This window comes from Pseudochaenichthys georgianus, chromosome 4, assembly GCF_902827115.2.
Source record: "Pseudochaenichthys georgianus chromosome 4, fPseGeo1.2, whole genome shotgun sequence".
NCBI lineage: Eukaryota > Metazoa > Chordata > Actinopteri > Perciformes > Channichthyidae > Pseudochaenichthys > Pseudochaenichthys georgianus.
The window spans coordinates 18990929-19012612 of record NC_047506.1 but is presented as its reverse complement, the minus strand read 5'-3'; the positions used below and the strand labels follow the sequence as shown (position 1 = coordinate 19012612).

The 21684-nt window shown below is 39.7% G+C and overlaps 1 protein-coding gene across 3 annotated transcripts; it reads right to left on the bottom strand.

The window, feature by feature from the left end:
* Positions 1–119: 119 nt before the first annotated feature.
* On the bottom strand, positions 120–19210 carry dazap1 (DAZ associated protein 1). 3 transcript variants are annotated; one of them, XM_034081358.2, is made up of 12 exons: positions 19069–19210; positions 17893–17933; positions 16425–16591; positions 15830–15895; positions 14538–14645; positions 14263–14311; positions 10622–10704; positions 7278–7425; positions 7110–7142; positions 5733–5903; positions 5041–5205; positions 120–975 (listed from the first exon to the last, which is right to left on the bottom strand). In XM_034081358.2, the coding sequence occupies exons 1-12, from the start codon at positions 19098–19100 to the stop codon at positions 812–814; spliced, it is 1227 nt and encodes a 408-aa protein (XP_033937249.1). In that variant the 5' UTR covers positions 19101–19210; the 3' UTR covers positions 120–811. The 3 variants fall into 3 exon arrangements, with proteins under 3 accessions (XP_033937249.1, XP_033937252.1, XP_033937251.1); XM_034081361.2 differs by having other exon boundaries at positions 5733–5882; XM_034081360.2 differs by having other exon boundaries at positions 14538–14642.
* Positions 19211–21684: the final 2474 nt, after the last annotated feature.

Here is a 21684-nt window from a genome sequence, read left to right as displayed (position 1 = left end):
AATCAGAAATGATCAACCAATTGTTTCAGCTCTATTTTCTAGATTTTACCCTTAAAACACCAGAAGCAAATACAAACACAACCAAATATAAACAACCGGGACAAAGACTGTATCCTTAAAACATTTATTTTTGTAATAATTTGTCCTTTTTTTCTTTTTGCGTAAGTGCAAAAAAATGCACCCAAAAGAGCCACCTGAGGGAAGTCTACATCTTTAAATAAAAAAACAAGCAAAGTGTACATTAATAGTACAAAATTCTCTTTTTAAAAAATTGCACAGTTTGTGTATAATATATATATATTCATAATCTCCATTTTAAAACAAACTTTAAAGGCTCAGAAAGTAAACAAAACCACCAAATGAAAAATAAAAACATTTTTCCCTAGAATTTAAAGCTGAGGAAACTTGAGACCCTGTTTTCATTTGTGTCCACCGTAAATATACATATTTATATGCAAGTCTCTTTACATAATGTCTCTGTGCTAGTGTTTGACCAGACAATCAAAATTATTGCAAAGTAGTTTAGTCCTACTATAAAACATGGGATGGGGTGGGTGGGGGATAAAAGCTTCATTCTGCTGAATGTTCATAAAGTTATGCAAAAAAGAAAACCTGGGTTTCTTTAGACCCTTTTGACTTAACTGGAATCTCTGCTTTCACAAACGTTTCTGTTTCACAAACTCTGTGCAGTCAACATTCCCACAGAACAATCCAGAACTCCAGTTTTGCTTTTTAGCAAGAACACATTTCCCTGACTTCTATTTTTTTTTCTCTCTGCACTTTACACAGCTGCCCTGCCCAGAGGTGGTGGTCAGCGTCGATATGGGTGGAAGCCCTGTACGTTGTGGTTCTGCCCTCTGCCAAATGCAGTGGCAGTGGCCTGGGGGCCGACGGGCTGTGCTGTCCCGTAGGAAGCCGTGGGCTGGCTGGGGTCTGCAAAGGTGTGGCTGAAGGCGGTCAGGTCCTGCCCGTACCCTGAGGACGACAGACGGGAGAGAGCAGAGGGAAAGAAGGACTTTAATGTCAGGGACACCGGACAGTGTTTGGGGAGAAGCCTTACTTCTTTACAAGTATTGCTAAGTAAAACAACTTTTAATGGAAAAGGCAAAATCCACCCGTCAACCTTTTCACTACACAATACATTTTTTAGATAAATATTTTTGTTTGACAACAAAAGGAGATGTTTTAGAAACTACTGAAGCTGACATCAAAACGATTCTCCCAATTTTACTTTGTTTAGTAATTCAATCTTGACTATATCTATATAAAATATGTACTTTTTATTTTTTGGGCTTTGAAATGTGTTTGTGCTACAAGAACTGTGACACACCAAACAAATAAATAGATAAATAAATTAAATATGCATCGCTAATAGCATTTTGTGTACAAAATGTAAAGGTTTCATGGTGGATTTTCCCTCTAAATGCAAATACTGTATTCCTTCAATGAGCTCTTTAGTGTTGAACAATATTGTTAAAATGTATATAGACAAACTTGATAATTTCAGTTAATTTAAGAAGGCTTCATTGAGGAAAACAATCTCTAGATTCTCTTGATGATCAATGTATTCAGACACTGGATGGCACCATCTCCCTGAAAACAGACAGGGAAACCAAAGTGACACAAAGGGAAGGAAACTGATCTGACTGGAAAAAAGGCTGGGGCAACCCAAACTCCCCAGCCACTGTCCAAGCCAAAGGGACATTAAAGGGATGGGCGAAAAACTGAGTGGTTTGCAATTGCAACCAAATGGGTGGTCGAAACATCAGTTTGTAGTGATTTTGAAATTGTCCCTAATAATACTGGAGTTGGGACATTATAAATAATTGGAATGACAATACAAGAGACAGATAGAAAGACAGAAAGGAAAAAAATGGCAGGTACAGTTAGAAAATACATCACATTTCTTTAGTGCTCCATGAGCGGAACATACACAAGTACTTGATGAACAGAGAGTGGTCCCAACAGGACCAATGGAAGAGAGGAATTGGAAAATGTATTGCTATTGTGTGCTTCTTTGAATCTTCTCTCCTTTCTTATCCCCTTAGCTATAATATGGAGACATTACATGGGGGAACACAACGGGTGAATGGACTGCTGATGCATAAAGACAACTGAACCATGAACACATTTTCTGACAATTAGATCATCCTTGTATAATCTGCAAAGCAATGCGGACAGAGAGAGTGGACAAACGATGAAGACATGGTTAGTCTTGGTATAGTAAAGCTTCAGCCACTGAGGGAAAGGACTGCTTTGGGCTCCGAATGACGCAAATCCATTTGAATGTCTTTTAAATCCACTCAGCTGAAACTTGATGGCTGCTTTTTACTATACAAGAGTATACAATGTAATTTGTATGTACATGCAAAATGTACATGCAAAATATGAAAAACACAGAGCAAAAGAAAAGAGGAAAAGAACCATGTTGCAGCTCTATAAACACTATAGTACTGAACAAATGCTACTGTTGTGGTTGGAGAAGACAATGCTGTCACCTACCTGCACTATATCCTCCCTGCTCATCCTGAACATTACTGTGAGAAGGACGCGTTGGTCCGTAGGCAGAGGGGTCCTGAAGGTAGTTACCCAAGCCTATCAGGGAGATGAGGAGACCAGGTTGACTGAACCCAGATACTGCTGGCCGACTACTTTACAAAGTTCCCCCCTTACTGAGCTTAAAGAGCTGCACAGTTATACTCATTCACTGCAACTGCACTACGCCTGGAGAGGCACCAATGCTCAGCCTTATCTGGAAGTCAAACTAAATGGAGTGTGAGTTTGTGAGCTATCTACTAGTGCTCCTCACAAATCGTGCCCGCCTGGCCTCATGAAATTAAGTGAAATATGCATGATATGTTAAATTGCAACGTGAAAAATGTGTTTTTCCTAACAATAAAATATTGGAAAAGGGAAGCAACTAGGGAGAGTAACGAGAAAAAAACATACCAGTGTTTGGCTTGTTGTAGTTATAAATTACGACTTGCATAGATGTCCTATTGCTGCCAGCCATTGACCAAAGAATGCCATAACCTAGAGAGATTTCCTATCTTCCAAGCAGTCATTGATTCAGAATGCTATGACAATCAACTTGAAATTGACTTGATGTATCGATGTGGTATTATTTGCCATTGTTCTGTGTACTCCCATCGTAAGCACTGGCCATTCTCTAAACTCTACTTTCTTTTAATATCCTAAAGTAACCAAAAATAACTTGTCTGGTTAGCTATAGTCTTGAAAATATATCGATTTCCTGTAACTATAGGGGCAAATGTAAGTGAAGAAGTTGATTTTGAGCTGTCAAAGTTGTGTTCTTGAATTACGTACAAAAAATAGTTTATTGTAATATATCACTGAATTAGGTTTTCGAATGTGAGTGTACTGTAATTTAAGTAAAGCCAGCGCCTGCCTGGAAGGTGGGAGTCATCAATAATATATGGTATGCATCATTAAAATGGCATCAATTGAAATATCAATATATCAAACATGCAAAACCACCGGTTTGAAGTCAACTCTCCCCAAACTCCCTTACTTCACGTTGGCCAAACCTAACCTGAAACCAAACTTGCTAGATTTCTCCCCAATTTACTCATCTTAAAAAGGTAAAAATGTCATATCGAGTCCTTGCTATAGAGGAGTGTGATATCCGAAAAAATCGTTAGCGGTTAAATATTATTAAAAGGTGTGTTGCTTCTGCGGCTTTAAATGCTGCCTGGACAGGTCAGGCAGTGAACACTAAATGCAAAAAGCTGGATGGAAGATAAGCACAAGCAGGAAACACTGAACAAGATGGGCACCTGTCATGACTATCCTGATCACATGACTGCTTTAAATGCAGATCCAGCAGTGTGAAGCAGCTGTAAGCCAAGAAAAATACCAGCCAGCCAAAAAAACTGAATGTAGCCTCAGAATGAACATCTGACTCTTATCCGATGTGTGTTTATGAGACTGAATGTGTGAATGTTGACTGAAGCATTTTCATATTCCATGGATGCTGGCTAGTTTTTACAGTATCTCTGTCTTCATGTGTATACTAGACCATGTCACTGGAGAACTACCTCACAATTATTTGAATCACAGAAATGAATAAGGCAAAAGAATCAGTTTCTAGAAGTGGTTTGATGAAATCTGTTATTTGCAAGTCCTTTCACGCTGACTGAAATTAAGCCAACAATTTACTGGCCCAGAAGAGATCCAGAAGGAATAATTATCATGGCAGAACACAGTCTAGCTAAAAGACCACAAAGACACTCACAGAAAGTAAAACCTACAGACACAATAGTCAAAAAATGACTTGCCAAGGAATCTATTGTATGACTTGTAATTTGTGCATGTATTTAAAAGGCAGAGGGTCTAACATGCAAAGCTCTGGTTTGATAAAATGATGGACATGTCGTCCATTTTTGATAGGTAGCTTGGCAGGCTGGACATGCCTAATTCCAGAAATAAGGTTTCACAGGCGTAAAACTGTCATGCTGGGGCTCTTCTACGGCTGTCGTGCCAACATCATGAAAAGAAGCCAGCAAAGTCATCAACAGGGAAGAAGAGAGAAGGTGTAGGTGGGATAATTACAAGGTCGGGATAATTGAACCACGTCAACTGTCTATTTGCAGTCTGCCAGGAGAAGCTTTCACTCCCTTGAAAATACAAATAAAATAAAAATACAAAACAAAAAACATTGCCAGGCAGGATGATCTAATTCAAACCTACACATATGTTTTCATCAATCCACAGAAACTTGAAAACCTTGAAAGAAATGACTGCTGAAGACTCCAGGCTATGAGGAATCTTCAGCAGCATCTTCACTGCACAGCCCTCGGGCTTCATGTATGCAAGAAGCATGTATGCATGTGGAGCAGTTCAAGCTGAATGGTTCCAGGAGCAAGCTTCTGCTTGTCTAAGAGTTTAGGTAAGCATTTGAATGAGCTGTAGTTGCTTCCAATGAAAAATCCAGGGAAATGGGCACGGCCGAGGGGAGAATAAAAACCAAATGGGAGGGAGAAGGGCAGCAGACTGCTTAATGCACAATGCTTTTCTTACCATACTGGCAATAGGGGAAGTCAGGCTGCCCAATGGGAGCTTTGCTGGAGTCCTGAGTCGGTGTGGTGGCGGAAGCAAAGCCCAGAGGTGCAGTTCCTGGAGTTGTGGGCGGAGCAGGAAGCTGTTGAGCGTAATGGTCTGCTGCGGGTGTGCTGAAACTGTAACCTGTTGGTGTGTAACAAGATCATCTTGCATCACATCATTCAGAAACCACCATGATTCAGAGGTATAAAGAATCAATGTTTTACATGCACATGTCTTTTGTAAATACAGATTGCTGGATTACATTGTGATTAATAGTTTTGTAACTATAATTTTGATCTGCTTTAACACTTTCCCAATATTAGTTTGGTAACAGATTCAATTGTTGGAAGGATATAATACCCACACAGACTTTTTAGCATGATTTTATTTTAACGCTGGGTATCTGCGAGACATGCTGTCCATCTCTGATAAGGTGGATGTTCCTCCCTTAAGAGCAAAGCTGACGGGAAAACCTGACTAGATTCAACTAAAACATTTTTAACACCTATTTCAGTGTTGGTGATCCTAATTTGTATGTCTTATTTTTTACTTATATCCACCGAATCCACAGTGTTACCTTCTCTCTTACATATGCTATAGAAGTACTTTATTGTGATGTTAAATCAACACCACAGTGTAAGTAGTAAGTGTGTCACAGTGTTACTGACCAAACTGAGGTGCGGTGCTGTAGCCTTGCTGAGGGAAGGCCTGAGGTGCAGCGAATCCGCCTGCCGGGGTCGTGACCAGGAATCCGTTGAAAGGTGACGGAGGATGTGTGGGGTGACCGCGGCTTGCTGTCAGCTGAGGTGCATAGCCACCTGCTCCAACACAGAACAGATCTATTTTACAGAAATGTTTTAGATAAATGTTGGTTTCATATATTGAAATAAGTACAATAACTGTAATCACGAAAATAACTAACTGCCAACATGTATGGGTGTACGTTTTGAACAGCTCAAAGGTAAGGTAGGTAAGAATGGAGAAACCAGCTCGAGTGCGCTAGAATTTGAAAGTACGCAGCCGAAAAAAATCTGCCCCTTCCTTCAGACTTCCTTACAGAGTCCCTCCTCCAACACACACGAACGCACACATGACCAATGAGGGAACGAGATAAGTTTGTGCACAGATGGAAGGCTGACAGGCAGGTAGGCCATCCAGTTATTTTAGCCGGGCCGGCTAAAATGATTGGTTGTGATTTTTACAGCGCCACGGCTTCCACAGATGACATTTTTTTATGTATTTATTGTCAAAGCATTTAATGTATTCATTGCTATCGGGATGTTAAGAGCATTCCATGGAATATAACAAAAAGTGTTTCTGAAGTGAATTACCTACCCCACCTTTAACAAGGGAAATAACTGGTTTAAGAAAGGGAATGTGCAGAAAACAGTCTACAGCTGAATAAAACTGAAATATCTTCTGAGGGTAAACACAGCAGTGAGCATTGTGGGTTGAACTGGAGGTAGTGATATGAAACCGAGCCTGACCAATAGCAGAGGGAGGCTGGAAACTATTCAAGGCTGCCATCTGTCTCAAGCAGCAAATTATCAGCAGCCTCAGCCATTATGAATCAGTGATAACACGTGCTGTTAACGGTCATCAGACTACTGGCCACACAGAGAGCAGGCTCTTTTCTCTGACACAGACGTTTCAAAATAGGCACAACATCTATCTGCAGTTTGATCAATTCACAGTTATGCAGCAGAAAGGCCAGTGACCATAAAAACTTTTGTTTGACGTCTCCTGTTTTAGACATCATTTTGATATGAAAGAAAAAATCATCTAGATAATAGCAAATAATGTTACACCATTACAGGCGCAATATCAATACTTTGGAATGTGAAAAATATTCAAATATTCTAATTACAAATAAAACATGAATATTGGAAAACCACACAACCAAATAATAACTACAATCGACTCTGGATCAGTTAAGAAAAAAGTAATATCATACAATAGGTCAATAACTTTTAGAGGCCTACAAACAGAAAACCAACCAATTTTCTAAAATGTATTTTTGCTGTAAAGTGGAGACGAACACTTACCTAAGGGTTGGCCAGTAGTCGACACCCACACTCCTTCAGGAAGAGAAAAACGTCTAAAACGTTAGACTAGGACAATAATTGAAATATTAAATGTTCAATGATACAGTTTATCAATTCAACAGTGTTGAAGCAGCAGGTTCAACAGCTCTCGGACCTGCTCCCACTCACCCTGCGCCCCGTAAGGCTGCTGCCAGCCTGGGGCAGGCTGTGCTGTCCACCCATTGGCTGTGCTCAGGATGCCCCGGGGCACCCACTGGCCAGGGCCGACCTGGCCAGGAGCTTTGCTGTCGCGAGGTTCAGCCTTCTTTACTTCCACCTGGACAAAGGACAAGGAGGACACATTTAGCAACACCAGTATAAGGTCCATAAAGTCCCTCGCCTAGACAGTCCTAACCTACCTCTGATTATACATTTTTACATTGGGCCAGTTTGAAATCTTTCGCTTTATCTTTATTATTAATATTGGGCAACTATGGTAAATAATATTACTGTTTAGCCAGTACAGCGGTGCAGCTATGTGTCTCAGGTACTATGTATCAAGCAAGAATTTCACAGTAGCCAGAATCATAGTGCAAACACAGTAAATGTTACACATCATTTTAAATGAATCATCTCCAGATCACAGCATCTTAAAATGTACCTGAGAAACATACATTTATTTTTTTATTCCAATAAATAGCCCCTAGGACATCTAATGGAAGGTCATGACTTACCTTTCTCTGGCTAATGCTTACAAAGAATCTCAAATGTATTTTATTTGGAATAAGTTTTAGGGGGGAAATGAAGGTAGAGAGAAATTTGTATCTGAGTTCTCACAGAATAAATAAAGGTAAACATTCAGATAGAACAAATAAACAGTATTTTCTGTCAATATATACAATGAATCTTCATACTGTATCGAAGGTTGTTTTCAATTAAGTGACTGACCGAATTGGAGCTGAATGTCAAACTGCTGCCGGAGGTGACTTTTTTTATACTTCAAAACCTCAAATGTAAGGGTTTCAATCCTCTGTTTCAATCCTTTCATTTATTTTGGATAGGCCAATGACTGTTTGGGAATCAACGCCTTATACCATCAATTTATTAACATATGCCAAGTGACTTTATCCATCCGCTGTATTTCTTACATCTGACCTTTATGTATTGCTAATATCTATCGCTGTACTAGTAAATGCCACAAGTCAACTATAAATATATTGCCCCAAAAACAAAAAATGTCCTTCCTCTAACTAGGCAAAGCTACCAGCAGTTAACCAGAGCAAAGAAACAGGCTGAGACTAAGGGGGGGCCAACCAGAAATAGACTGAGGGTTTGAGTTATTGGGGTCACCTTGTAGAAAGGAAACAAATCACACATTCCTCCCGCTTTAAGGTGTTGCCACCTTCCCCAGCCTCCCCTCTTCCTTCTCTGTCGACCTAATTACATGCACATGTTTCCGGCAGCGGCCCGCCGCCGCCAGCAGCTACCTGAGCACTTTCTCCCATGGGCATCACAGCGACGAGTGATGGATACCATGACTTCTGTGCAGTCCCCAACAGCAGACTTGGGATTTGTTCCACAGTTTGATGTGCTCCAATTTCTAATTTTGTAGCTCATATCTCCCAGCCTCCCTCAAGTCCCAGCGTAAGGTAATGTCAAGTCAAGAACAATGGATTAAGGTAAGCCTCGATTCCTTCTGGAAACCAGGGCAAAGTCAAGGGGGGCGGGCTCCACTGGAGAGTATACAGGTAGGGCTGATTCTTTTACCTAGGAAATGGGATTTTTAGTGTATTAAGTGACATTGCAATTCAAATGTTTAGTGTTGTTTAAGATCATTAACCAAAATCCATCTTGAAATCAGTTCAGGAAAGTTTTTACGCTTCTTTGTCTAAAAAGAAACAACCGAAAATATAATAGTACAAATGAAAATATTAAGCTTTCATTCAATAGTTTGTTTAGATTACACATAGTAGGGCTAGGATTGTTAGTGCTAATAGCAAACCAATGGATAAACTCCAACCAGGGATGTTAGTTGCAAGTTATTCCCCTATCTCTCCGTCTTTCATTTCCCGTTATATATCTACATCCACTCTCAATCAAAAGCAAGAATGCCCCCAAATATACCTTAAAACATTGCTATTTCATTTAACAGAGATAATGTTAAGATCATCCTACAGAATCACAGGCTTCACTAACACAGAAATTCAAGAAGGAAACATTCACTGCACACACTATTCAGTGCAGGAATACCACCCCAACAAGCCCTTATCAAAAGTAAAACACGAACACTGCTTTAACATTGTAAATAAAAACCTTAAATAACTCCCAGGACATAAACAAAGGTCTTCTCAGTGTCAAGTATCGCAGACTGATTTAGAACACGTATGCAGCCATGTAAAGATCAAGGACAGAAACAGGAAACATGTGATAATACGACTGACTACACTGTGTTTGACTTTGATCATTTTCCTATTCCCACAAAAGCTGTGCTTTAATTCAAATCTGCCAATTACAAAAAGTCTCTATTGGGGAAAGAGGGGTTTTTAGTAAATGGAAGCTTTAAAAGTGCCCCTAAGTGTCAGGACCAATCATAGCATGTGTACCAAGTAGCACTTAATTTTTTTAATGGTTTGTTTTACTCAGCTGAGGTGCCAGGCATTAGGTGTTTGCCACTTGCAATAGAAGAATACAAGGACTGCCAAAGGGTTAGGAGGGGTGCTTAAATATAACGACATAATGAATTGATAGTGTTTTCCCGGATGGACAGCTTACCTGACGCTGTCTGAGTTCTCTTTGCGCAGTAAACGCCATCCATCTGGTACACCCAGTGAGTAAAAACAAACATTTCAAAATGACTGATTCAAGCAGCGTTTTAGAGTAAATTCTCTTTTGTTATTTAGGAAATTGAAGGATACAGTATGGAGATTCTTCAACTGAGGTCACTGAGTTGAGCTTTTTTTTTTACTTTTCGAAAAGAAAAAAAGAAAAAGAAAACATGTTGACATGTAAGTGACCTGCCAACAAAAGATCAGAAATCAAAAGAAACGGAACTGAATTGACCAATCCTTTAGGTGATATATATTCATGCAAATCCTATGAGCTTCGAATTTTGCTTATATTTTAAATATGAAAACAGAAAATAATGTGACTTTAATATTTGATGTACAATCTTATGCACTCAGGACATCCTAAAGGAGTGGTCGATTTAAACAAAGCCTTAGGCGACTATAAAAAACTAATATAAGAGCATTAGTATAAATGTATTGTGCCTATATAAGCAATAGGTGTGAAGGTAGCAAATGTTTAGAGCCAAAACATATTATTATTAATAAAATAATAATAAGATGAGTAAATTAATAGGTGGCCTTGTGATTTTAGGATGTGTAAAGGCTAACTTTGTGCTATAAGATGCTGCAGTCACTAATGGGAAGCCACTGGAAAGTAAAGAAAATAAAAAACAGCATCATAATTCTCACTCTGTCGCCCAAGCCTCTGTTTGATCTTAAGGGTAAAATAAAACTACAACTACACACTTTTTTGCCCATGATGTCGTGAAAATGCATGTTGACAGCCTGGTCCACTGATTGTTCGGCCTCGAAAGTAATAAATCCAAAACCTAGCCAACGACCAAGAGTGAATCAAGGTAGCAGGGGGGTTGTGACAACACAAGATGAAGAACAGTATTGGGCTTCAGCAGAGTGAGGATCCGTCAAGACTGAGCAAGATGCTCCTGGGGTTCGGATGATGTCGCAGAACAAAGATCCAACACTAAAGCCTGGGGGATCGGAGGAAACTTTGCTCTTTACTGTGCAAAAATGTGAAATATTTTTGTCAAGATGACAATACGGGACTACTTAACTGCTAAACATGAAGAATGATGAGTGCAGCATTTGACTTCATGTGAAATGTCACAAAAACATAAATTAAGTCCATTTCCCACTCTTTACCAATGATAAATGCCAATTGAATGATGTTGTTACTTCATGCTGTTTCATCCAAACCCCACCTTGATCTGTCCCTTGGTATTTTGCTGTGGAGCACACACTCGCAGCAGCCATTGTTAATGCATCACAAAACATGGAGAAACACAAACTGTAGAATGCCTAAAGCTTTCTCCAAGCTTTCCCAAATTCAGTATTTCACTTTTGAGTCAGCCAGGATAAGCCTAAAATGTACAATTAAAGTATTGATCACAACGGTAACACAAAGATATAGGCCACAACGGGTTTCCCAAAGTGCAGATTTTGATCAAGACTTTTATGGGGTGTATACAAAGTTAATCAACAACAAGAAGGAATGTTTCGGTCTAACATGTTGGCTCAGTAAACTCATCTGACAATCTGTAACAACTTTTATTAGCAGGTGGTGGTACGCTGCAGTGATCTACTTTCAATTTGATTTACTTTGGCAGAATTGGGTTGTGTGCACATCTCTACTTGGGGACCTAACCTGAATCCAATTAAAGGTCCTACGAGACAACAGATTTTAGAGGGACCTCTAGTGGCACGCCAAGCAATCCCCAGCATCATGATCTATCACTATTAATAACATCTGAGACTGTCAATGACCCGTCCTTGATGAGAATTTAAAACTAAGTCGCCACATTGGAGAGTTCAACAAGTCTTTCACTCAAGTTAACATTTTAAGAATTGTTGGTCAAATACTGATGATTGACATATTTTTCTCTGTTTTCAATCACACATGAAATGGGATATTTCAAACACACAAATGACTGATTTTTGCAAACAATATTAGAAATTCAGTTTATATAACAAACTTTTAATGTGTTAATCGGTAAAATTGTTGTTTGATTTATTGATACAGAAAAGCATTGTTAGTTGCAGCCCTAATCATGTGTTCTCTATATAATTATGTAATTGCATTATGATGTGATTACAGTATAGCTTTCTTGTAAGTTTTAAACCAAGAATGTGATTTAAAGTCATTTGATTCTTACGTCTTGATATTTGGAATATTGGTCTTATATTATGATAATGTCAATATCGTCCCATGCAACATTTTCAATTGTCGCATGGATCAAATATAAAGCTCAAATAATAAAAAGGAAAATCAACAATAAACGCTTTTTATAATAGAATCAAGGAAATAATATCCTGCAGACAATTTTACAATTTGATACAACTTTGTACACCTCCCATATAGACCAAGACCATTTTTTGAGTGCTTTTACATTTGGCCTGTACCTCTGTGCTACCAGTCAATGCACAGTAACCTAAAGGAGAAAAGACAAATCTTAAGAGACACCGTTAATCACATTCAAACCATTCACAAGGAGAAGGGGGGCAGAAGAAAGAAAAATAGAAAGGGCTTACTTACAAAATTACTTAACTTTCTAAATATAAGGAAAACACATACTACACCATTTAAGATACATGTATAAGTTACGTCTAACTCAAGGTAAAGAAAACTTATTCCAACATTGAAAGTTTATTGGTTTTAGTAAAAGAAAATGTTATACTAGTAGAGTTACTGTTACTGTTGCAATACATCATGTTAAATTCAAATGACAAACTATTCTGAGTTTCGCCCAATAGAGAATGAATGGGGGTTTGAGAGGAGAGCGGTAATATATGTTGTGGGTCGCTGCATCTTTGCTATGTAGGACAAACACAGATGAAACAACTGTGACTTCAAGGCAGCGGGCGGGGTCTGACACACTGCTGGTGGGTCTGATTCCTAGTGAGCACATCCATGCTAAAAGTGTCGGCACAGGTCATAAACTCACATCACATTTATGATTAAATGGGCAAACTCCTCCGAGATTTGAATGGTCTGTCAGGAAATACGCTTTAAAACGGTTCAATTGTTCTAGTGATAACAATGGACCTCCAGCCCCTTTGAAGGACATGCACCTCTCCTTAGATACTCAAACTGCTCTCAATATGCCAGATGCATGTTGTGATAAAGTACTATCATTTTTGGAGCACCTACTTTCCTACAACCTGCCTACTTTCCCTCAGTTAGTGACTTCGAGGTAGAAACTGTTTGCATTTAATACAAGTACGAGGACTCTTTATCATAATTCAGATTTTGCATTACTTGAAAATATGATAAATCCTGCAAACGTATTTAAAAAGCATCACACCGAAGATTGACTGCTGGTTACACCAAACAATGAATTAAGTGTTTAGGAAATGTGTGCGTTTTCTTATATTTAAAAGACAAAAAATGGATTAAGAGATAGATTCATTAAAATAAATGTAAGAAGCCCTATTTCAAGAATACTGAGGATACCATCTGAATTTGGAGTCAACACCACCTAAAACTAGAAATCATTCATACATCCTTAAACAAATGCCTCAGTGAGCTTTTTGGATCAGACAGATCTTCCTTAGGGTGTTCCTAACATTTATCCAGTGCACAGTAAGCTGTGTTGATATATACTTTGATGTAGTAATACATGTATTGTATCACCCCATGAGAATACTGAGTTTCCAATGTAGTAAGTACAGCGGACATTACGCCCTTGAGGATGACCATCTTTTTTTGTTACATTTTAATCATTTCTGATGAAGATATCATCAAGTCATAACCGATCTGTGATTTAGCCAAGACTGTTCACTAAAGGCTTTTAATATATATATATATATATTCCTTCTTGCTCTAGCTATTTTATAGAGTAGATTTGTGTTTAGGGAACAGGCTAAGGTTGTCACACAAGGTCATGAAGGACATTGCGTCAGTACAAATCAGAACCTGTGATTCCCGAAACATTTTCCGAATTGAGCATATGACACAGAAAGATGAGAGGTTTTAAAGGTGCCATCTACCATTGTATCGAGTCAGCAGATTACATTCATGTCAAATTGCAAAAATGTGTAACTAACCACACGAAGGTATCGCCATGATGCCCGTTTTAGAATGTCATGCATTTTACAGGAGAGCAGAGCATTAGGCATTAGACTGAGCTTTTCATTCCTCCAGAAATGTCAAGTAAGATTTCTCATTTGTTTGTACACTGTGGTGACTTTGTACGGTTTGTAACGTTTTATCCAACATGCTTTCGTGTTTGATTGTGCGCCTTCACTACACATGAAAAGCCTGTTATGGCCTACAGTGTTTAAATTGAAGCTCTTTTCTCTTTGGGCCAGAATAGTTTGTCATGAGATTTAAGATGTAAGGTACGGAGAGAAAAAACGGGATCAGCTTTTACCTCGGGGCCTCTGCTTCTCCGCATCATAGATCATGACCACCTCTGTGACCTTGAATGGGACAAAGGGAAACAGTGGCTCCATTAAGAAAACCAGACCAGGTCCATTTTTACTTCAATTAAATATTCTGACTCAATTTAATCAAATAATTTATTTTCCGATTCCAGCATAAACTTAAATGTATTTTATAGTGTAGTATTGACCCTGTTCAATGTCACATCCATTCAATCATTCTTAATGATATTATGAACTGCATTATGCACTTGGCAATACTCACCACTCCGAATCTATTGAAATAGTCCCTGAGTTCAGGCTCGCCGCAGTTATGGGGGATTCCACCTACAAATATCTTCTTTGATTTATTGCTATCGGCTTTGCTGCCCTTCTGAAAGAAAACAGTATGGATTTCAGTGTCTTTTAAAAGGACCTCTCTGGGAAGGGGCCAGTTAACTTAGCCATCATCTATTCAGACAGTGCAGGAGAAATGAGGTTCTCCTCTTGCCCTGGGGTATAATTCTTAACATGTCATGTCAATGCAAACACTAGTCTCCACAGATCAGAGAGCACATCTCCCTCCCCTTACTCTCAGCCACCAAGCATGTCAGCATTGCTGCGCACTGCACTCAAGCTGCAACGGCTAGAGGCTGCGTACGACAATGACTTTTAACAATTACATCGTCTGCTTTGTTCGTAAAACATTAAGAGGCAGCTACTCAGTAAAAGGAGGTCCAGCAGGAGGGAAAGAGCCACATTTATAAAAGCTTTTGACTTACAATCTATGCTTACAGCCAAATATATGACGTATAAAAAGGTTTTATAAACAGGAAAGGTGCAGTTGGTAAAAGCTTTTACTTCCAAAAGGACAAAATGCCTATAATAAATCTGCAGCGGGATGTTGATCGACCCACACATTACCCACATTGCTGCAGAGATTTCTGCCATTCAAAAATGCACTGCTGACAGCAATTCTCTGAACCACACAAGCCTACTCGTCTCTAGTTTTACTCGTGGTATTTCAGTTTTATTCAATGAGGACAGATAATAACAACACATTCCAGAGAAGTAACATACAACTGTACTGCATTCAAAAAAAGGAGGCACGTGTGTCATTTGAAATTCAAACATTTGGCATAGTGATACAGGCCTATGACCTCTTCATTTTTGTTTCATCTGGGAAAATGTGACCTTATCATGTGTCAATCCCAGGGCGGTGTAAACCGTACCAATTATTTCTTGATATAGTCGCAGTCCCTCGATCAAAAAAGAGGTTTAGTTTCATATATTCTTTAATGCTTCTGTGATTTAGCAAAACCCAAATCTAATTTCTAGCATTCTCAAAGGTTTGAAGGCTTTGCACTGTAATCTTTTTCTATTTTTTTTGTTTTGTTGAAATGGCTTTCTACAGAGAATGTAGGTCAAAGTCAGACTAGTTTTATAGATGAAGTTCAAGGTCTCCTCGTGGCCTAGGAAAGGAGACTAACCTCAGGAGGAGGGGATAGAGACACTGACGGCCTGAGTCTTATTCCAGCAGAAACACCTAGCATAACCCGGTAGACATTGTTCTCTTACCCAGCCCTCCTTGGTTCGAGACTTTTCAGGTTGCATTCCTCTGGGAGTACATGGCTTCGGGTCAATCTGACAGCAGAGAGAGAGGAAGCGTTTGACATTAGCTCCAAATAAAGGCACCTTCAAATGTTCACCTTCACTGAATCCATTACAGTATATTGACTCGCCTAATAAATGTCCTGACATTCATTTGAATATGCGGCCATAAAATGTTATGCTCTTCGTTTCCTCCTTCAACAGAACACATGTGTGGCACTATGTCATTCATGGGGAGCAGACTGCATTGATGTTAATGCAGAAGGGAAGGGAACAACGGCTTCTCAGAGAAATCTACGTTTCTATTAGCCAATTGTGCTAATTTGACACAAAACAGGTAAATCCTGTTGGGAAAAAAAACATCCCAATTTGAATTGAAGTGAATTTGTGCTAATGTCTGCAGGCAAGTACAAATGCTTAGTACAAGTGCTTCTCCTTGAATAACTTCCAACAACTCTGTATTGTGAAATCCAGTATGAGGTTTTTCATATTGTTCACACAAAGCACAGACTGATTACTCCGGTTGATTTGATTATGTGCTCGTTTGATTTAAAATACTTACATTTCTTCCATCAAGATTATGCGGCTTTGTCTCCAGCACTGTCCGTACACAATTGGGGTCTTTGAATTTGACAAAGCCGAAGCCTCGCGACTGATTTGTAGCTTTGTCCTTCATGATGACACAATCTACTACTTCCCCATACTGTGAGAAGTAGTTTCTAAGTGTCTCTGAGAAGAGAAATAAATTAATTACACAACAGTATTGCTTCATTATATTAAGTAGAAACATACAACAACTCAGCATAGGTGGTTTTAAACATTTGAGATATATAAGCCCAGTTTCTATCCTGGACACAAAGAAGTGTACTCATGATTTATAGAGCTGATGCTTTCCTTTTGATAAATTATACTAGGAAAATATGTACAGTAGCTCAACCTGTGCTAAAACAGGTGTTGGGGAAAACACACAAGCACCACTTCATGAAATGACACAATCCTCAAGTGACCTTGATTATATGTAATTGTAGTATTGGGAATGTTACCTTTTTCTAATGTGAAAACATAAAAACAACAATACAGAAATATTCAAGCGACATATTGATGTTCAAGAGCAAACAAGGCACTGACAAACTCATGTTGAATAGCACTAAATATACACCCAACTGCTGTGACTCCCGCACACACCCACAGCAAGGCCTGCAAGTTTGAACAAATGAGAAGCCACTTTTAAGAGTAATCGTAATCGCTTTTCTCATTGCTGGGATGCCCTGGGGCATCGCCAGGGAAACAAGCTCAGGGTTACGCAGCGCTGTGGTTCAGATCCTAATGTTTACAGTGCTGTTAACACGGACAAAGCCTTGCTCAAAGTCACACAATGGCTAACCAAGCATGAGCCAATAAGGGGCTTAAGACAAACTAGACCATCTCTGGGCAGTCTGGGAGGGGAATGCACACGCTGACCCAATGGAGACTGTCTGATGTACACTTCACTGACAGTGTTTGCAAATGATCACCAATAATAACACAACATTACGAAAATCTCAATGCCATATTTTAAACACAGGAAAACGTAATGGCATTTGGATGTAGTTACTGTAACAGTGTGACATTAGAAATAACATAATATGAACAAAAACAAATAAGGCAACGCTTGATCAAAGAATAAATAAGTACGGACATTTATCTGTATGATCATCAAAGAGGCCAATCACCATACACCCTTATTTCAATCATTGTACAAATAACCTGCCATGTGCTAAATATCATACACTCATGAACACTGTCATGGAGGAGAAGGTAAAACACTTTGTATGTTTTTTAAATATGTGTATTTTTATAATTGTACCTAGCTCTCACATGTATTTAATAGCTAAATATGATCTGGTAATCCATAATGGCTTTCTTCACCACGCTACCAACCAGATCCTCCAGTCTGCAAGCACATCCATGCAACCGCATCAGTGTTACACCAAATCCTGTTAACCAAAAGCACAGTAAGCATAAAGGGTCTGAGCTTTAACTTGACTTACCTTGTGTGGTACTCCAGTCCAAGCCACCCACAAAAAGTTTACTGTAAAGAGTAGATACAAAAATATTAAGTCAGTCAGGGGTTATAAATTAAATTTAGAATAAATGCACTGTTATACAAGTCACATACAAAAGGAATAACAAGCATTGAGACAGTTTGCCTGCACAGAAGCATTAAAAGACTAACTACACAGAGAGAGGAGAAGAGTGTCAGCACAGTTTAGGAGCCTAACGACGCTACAGCTGACTGAACAGATAAGTACACAGATATTACACAACATGAGGCAACGCTGCCACCAAAGCTGCTGCAGCTATACGCTCAGCCTCAGTTTAAAGGTCCGCGTTGAATGTGACTCATGTTGAGGCACAGTGCTGCTCGTGGATGTTACTTTGCTCTTCTGACACACACTGCATTAGCGTCGACAATAACAGTCTTTTTATGAACATCCTGCCACGTAAGTTACCCCGGGACAGAGCCGTAGCAAACACAGCACTCAGCTGACAAACTGGCTCCAGAGGATGCAGCAGCCTTCAGCGCTGAAGCCCCGAGCACAGTGCAGTCAGAGCCGACACAGCGGAGCGGCTGCCCGGCTCCCTGACTACGGACCGCGGAGCTCGGATGCTGGTGGTAAAACTGAAAGTTTAAGCCGCACTAATATCAAACTAGGTGGTCAGCTCATGACTGGTAGAGATCAGTGGTGAAACACACCAGCGGTGATGAAGCAGCAGTGGTCAAAGTGTAGGGTCGGTGCAGGATGCTCCATCCTCCAGCCGTGCCCGCTAAATGTCCTCACGCTGGCCAAGTCGAGAAGAGGAGACTTTCGCTTCGCTGGCGTTAGCTAAGCTAGCTCCGGTGCTAACTCGAAACAACACTGAAATAAGTAACTACACTTTCACACTTCACCTTGACAAGCTAAGTGGCAACACTCCAGATAAACGTGGTGTATTTCGTCTTAAGAAATAACAGTTACAACTGAGCTTATTTGATGACTACTTTCACTTTTTAGCCCTCTTTCCCCGGGCTAGCGATCCCAATGAGTTACTACAGCTAGCTTAGCCTGGTAGCTAACGTTAGCTGTCAGATGACAGCTTGACAAGAGAGCACGCTAATTATAAGTTATAACGTAGTTTACAGTGTCATGCGTCTGCAGCAGAAGGCGTTGTTAAATGCATCTTACCCGACTTCATCTCCGACTAAGTTGTTGTTCATTTCTGTGGCTTGCGTGGGGGACTGTAGGAGCTGTTACCGGCTTATTGCTTCAGTGCTGCCCCTCTCAGACTCACTGAGAGCGGAGGAAGGTCACTCCGCTTTTTGGTTCAAACTGCTCTGCGCAGTGACGACGCTGCAGGGGGCAGCGGCCTTTAAAGGAACATTACACCCAACCAGCACTCACTCTCTTTACTATTTATAACTGTACCAGGGGTACCTTACATCAGGAGGTTTTGTTATCAGGATATTCTTTTACGAGGAAAACCCTGCAAAGAAACATCCCTCACAACAAAAAATGAAAATTAGAAATTGCTGTCAAGACATCAGAATCAGAATACCTTTAGTAGTCCCACAGAGGGGAAATGTACATTGTTACAGAAGAAAAGAGCCAACGACAGCTTAATGTTACCTAAGCATGCATACAAAAGTAATAAAGATTTAAAAATAAATTATAATAAAAAAGTTACACAGTTTACAAAAATACACACCCTGTAACAGTTCTGAGGATTTAGCAGCCATGATATATTGCACAGTTTTTAACGGCATAATATATATTGCACATTGGTATCAACAAGAGGTGTTATAGTCTGTGTTGTTGTGTGTGTGGGGGTCTACTAGGGGCCGTGCTGGTTATATAGTCTGATCGCTGCAGGAAGGAAGGACCTGCGGTATCTCTCCGTGAGAATATAAAGACTAAAGTATGATCTGATTCATATGCTCAAGGTGGGATATAAGTAGGGCCGCCTTAATGCAGGGGCCTACGGAGATCAGGTGCCTATAATGAGCCAATAGAAACGTTTTTTTTTTTTTAAATGTAATTAAAAAAAAAAAAGGTTTTTATTTCGGATGTTTTTAAAAAACATTTAAATAAACAAAGTCTTGGCTTTCAGAATATGAAACTTTTATTTCCAAAATCACACGATAAATAAATTTTTGAAGCTTGTAAAGGGAAGATGACAGCTCTCACTCGCCACTCACTCCTCTTCCCTCCGGCTGACATTATGAATGTAAGGCGTATAGTAATCATAGATAACACGGCAGGGTCCGTTACAGTTTGTTTTCATCTGGTTTAAAATAAACAAAGTCTTGGCTTTCAGAATATTACAATTGTTTCGGCAAATTCAGAGGATAAATACAACGTTGAAGCTTGTAACGGCATAATTACAAGCGGAGAACGGAGTAACTTGACGTCACAGCAGGCATAACAACAGCCTGTGTTTCTCGTGAGTGTTTTCCCCGGGAAACAAACACAATACACACAAACGCAAAAATACACAAACACACACACTCGCGAGCTTCCCCCAGACCAGTAATCCAAACGAAAATATCTTCCCTCTGTAGTATTTTGATCATTTGCTCCGCTAATCAATTAGATCGATGGATTCCAGAGATTTTTCTCAAACATGATGACTCCGAAACAATCAGTGGGCACCACTTAACAGCCAATCAGAATGAGAATATGTTTCACATGTGACTTATTCAAATTGCGAGTGATTGAGTGACAGATGAAGGTTGTTTAGGAGAAAAAGTTTGAGAAGAAAAAGTTTGAGAGTGGCGCTCGGGAAAGGAAATTGTTGAGGGAAAAGGAGTTTCGAGACAAGCAGCTATTACAAAAAATGCCGAAGCTTACAGGTTATTTTAAACCTGTAGGCCAGGATGAGGAGGAAGGACAGATGAGTTCTGTACCGAGCAGTAGCGGTGCCGGCCGTGGGGCCTCGGCGCCAAATAGGCCGTCTGGTTCTGATAGCGATGGAGTAGCGGGAGAGGAAAAACAGACAGGAGGGACATTATCTGTTGGAGGAGATGGAGAGGACGACGAGGACTTGCTACGTGGAGGGGAGCCAATGGCAACCGGACAAATACATGAGGGAGGCCCGATACGTCACTCATCTGGAGGAGAGGACCAGGCGCGCGTAGAGCAGAGTGGAGAAGTGCGATCACAGAGCCTGCCGAGGCTATAAATGACTTTCATTTGTTGTTTAAATAGGGGGCCTACAAAACCTATCAGCCCCAGGGCCTGATGGCAGGTTAAGGTGGGCCTGGATATAAGAATAATTAATGAGCTATCCCACATCGATATATTCTTCCTGTTTACAGCTAGGTCAGGACTTTTTTCAAGAGGGCCAAAGGGGGCAGCATTTATGTTGTAACATCAAAACTAAAGTACAGACAGTTGTTACACACTACAAGTAAGTGAGCACAACAGCCATATAAAATAAAAAATAAAATGCATAATGCATAAACAGGTAATATTTTTAAAACATTTAAAAGCAATTACAATGACCAAGATTGTTATTTTATTGATCCTCTAAATATGATTTCAGTGTCCCCCATGTTTTTTAAATCATTCCACATTGTTTTCAGCTCAGTTTGAACATGTGGTACAACTCAACATAAAACATTTTTATAAACTCAAAGGGTCTCCTTTATTTACAGGAATGTGCACATTTAAAAAAATAATCTTTTTGATCAGGTCACCCAGCTATTACTGTTGCAGATCTGAGCTGATCAAAAGTGATGAGCAATAAACAGTGATATTTAAATCATGTCATGCACCTTTAACTGACACAAAATGAGGTGTGCT

What these genes read in the sequence shown, in the direction of transcription:
- dazap1 (XM_034081358.2), bottom strand. Translation starts at nt 19,100, where the DNA reads ATGAACAACAACTTAGTCGGAGATGAAGTCGG. An exon ending in GGACTGGAGTACCACACAAG is followed by an intron (nt 16,592 to 17,892) that starts GTAAGTCAAGTT and finishes TTCTCTTCTCAG; the next exon opens with AGACACTTAGAAACTACTTC. An exon ending in GCAGCCTTACGGGGCGCAGG is followed by an intron (nt 7,143 to 7,277) that starts GTGAGTGGGAGC and finishes CTCTTCCTGAAG; the next exon opens with GAGTGTGGGTGTCGACTACT.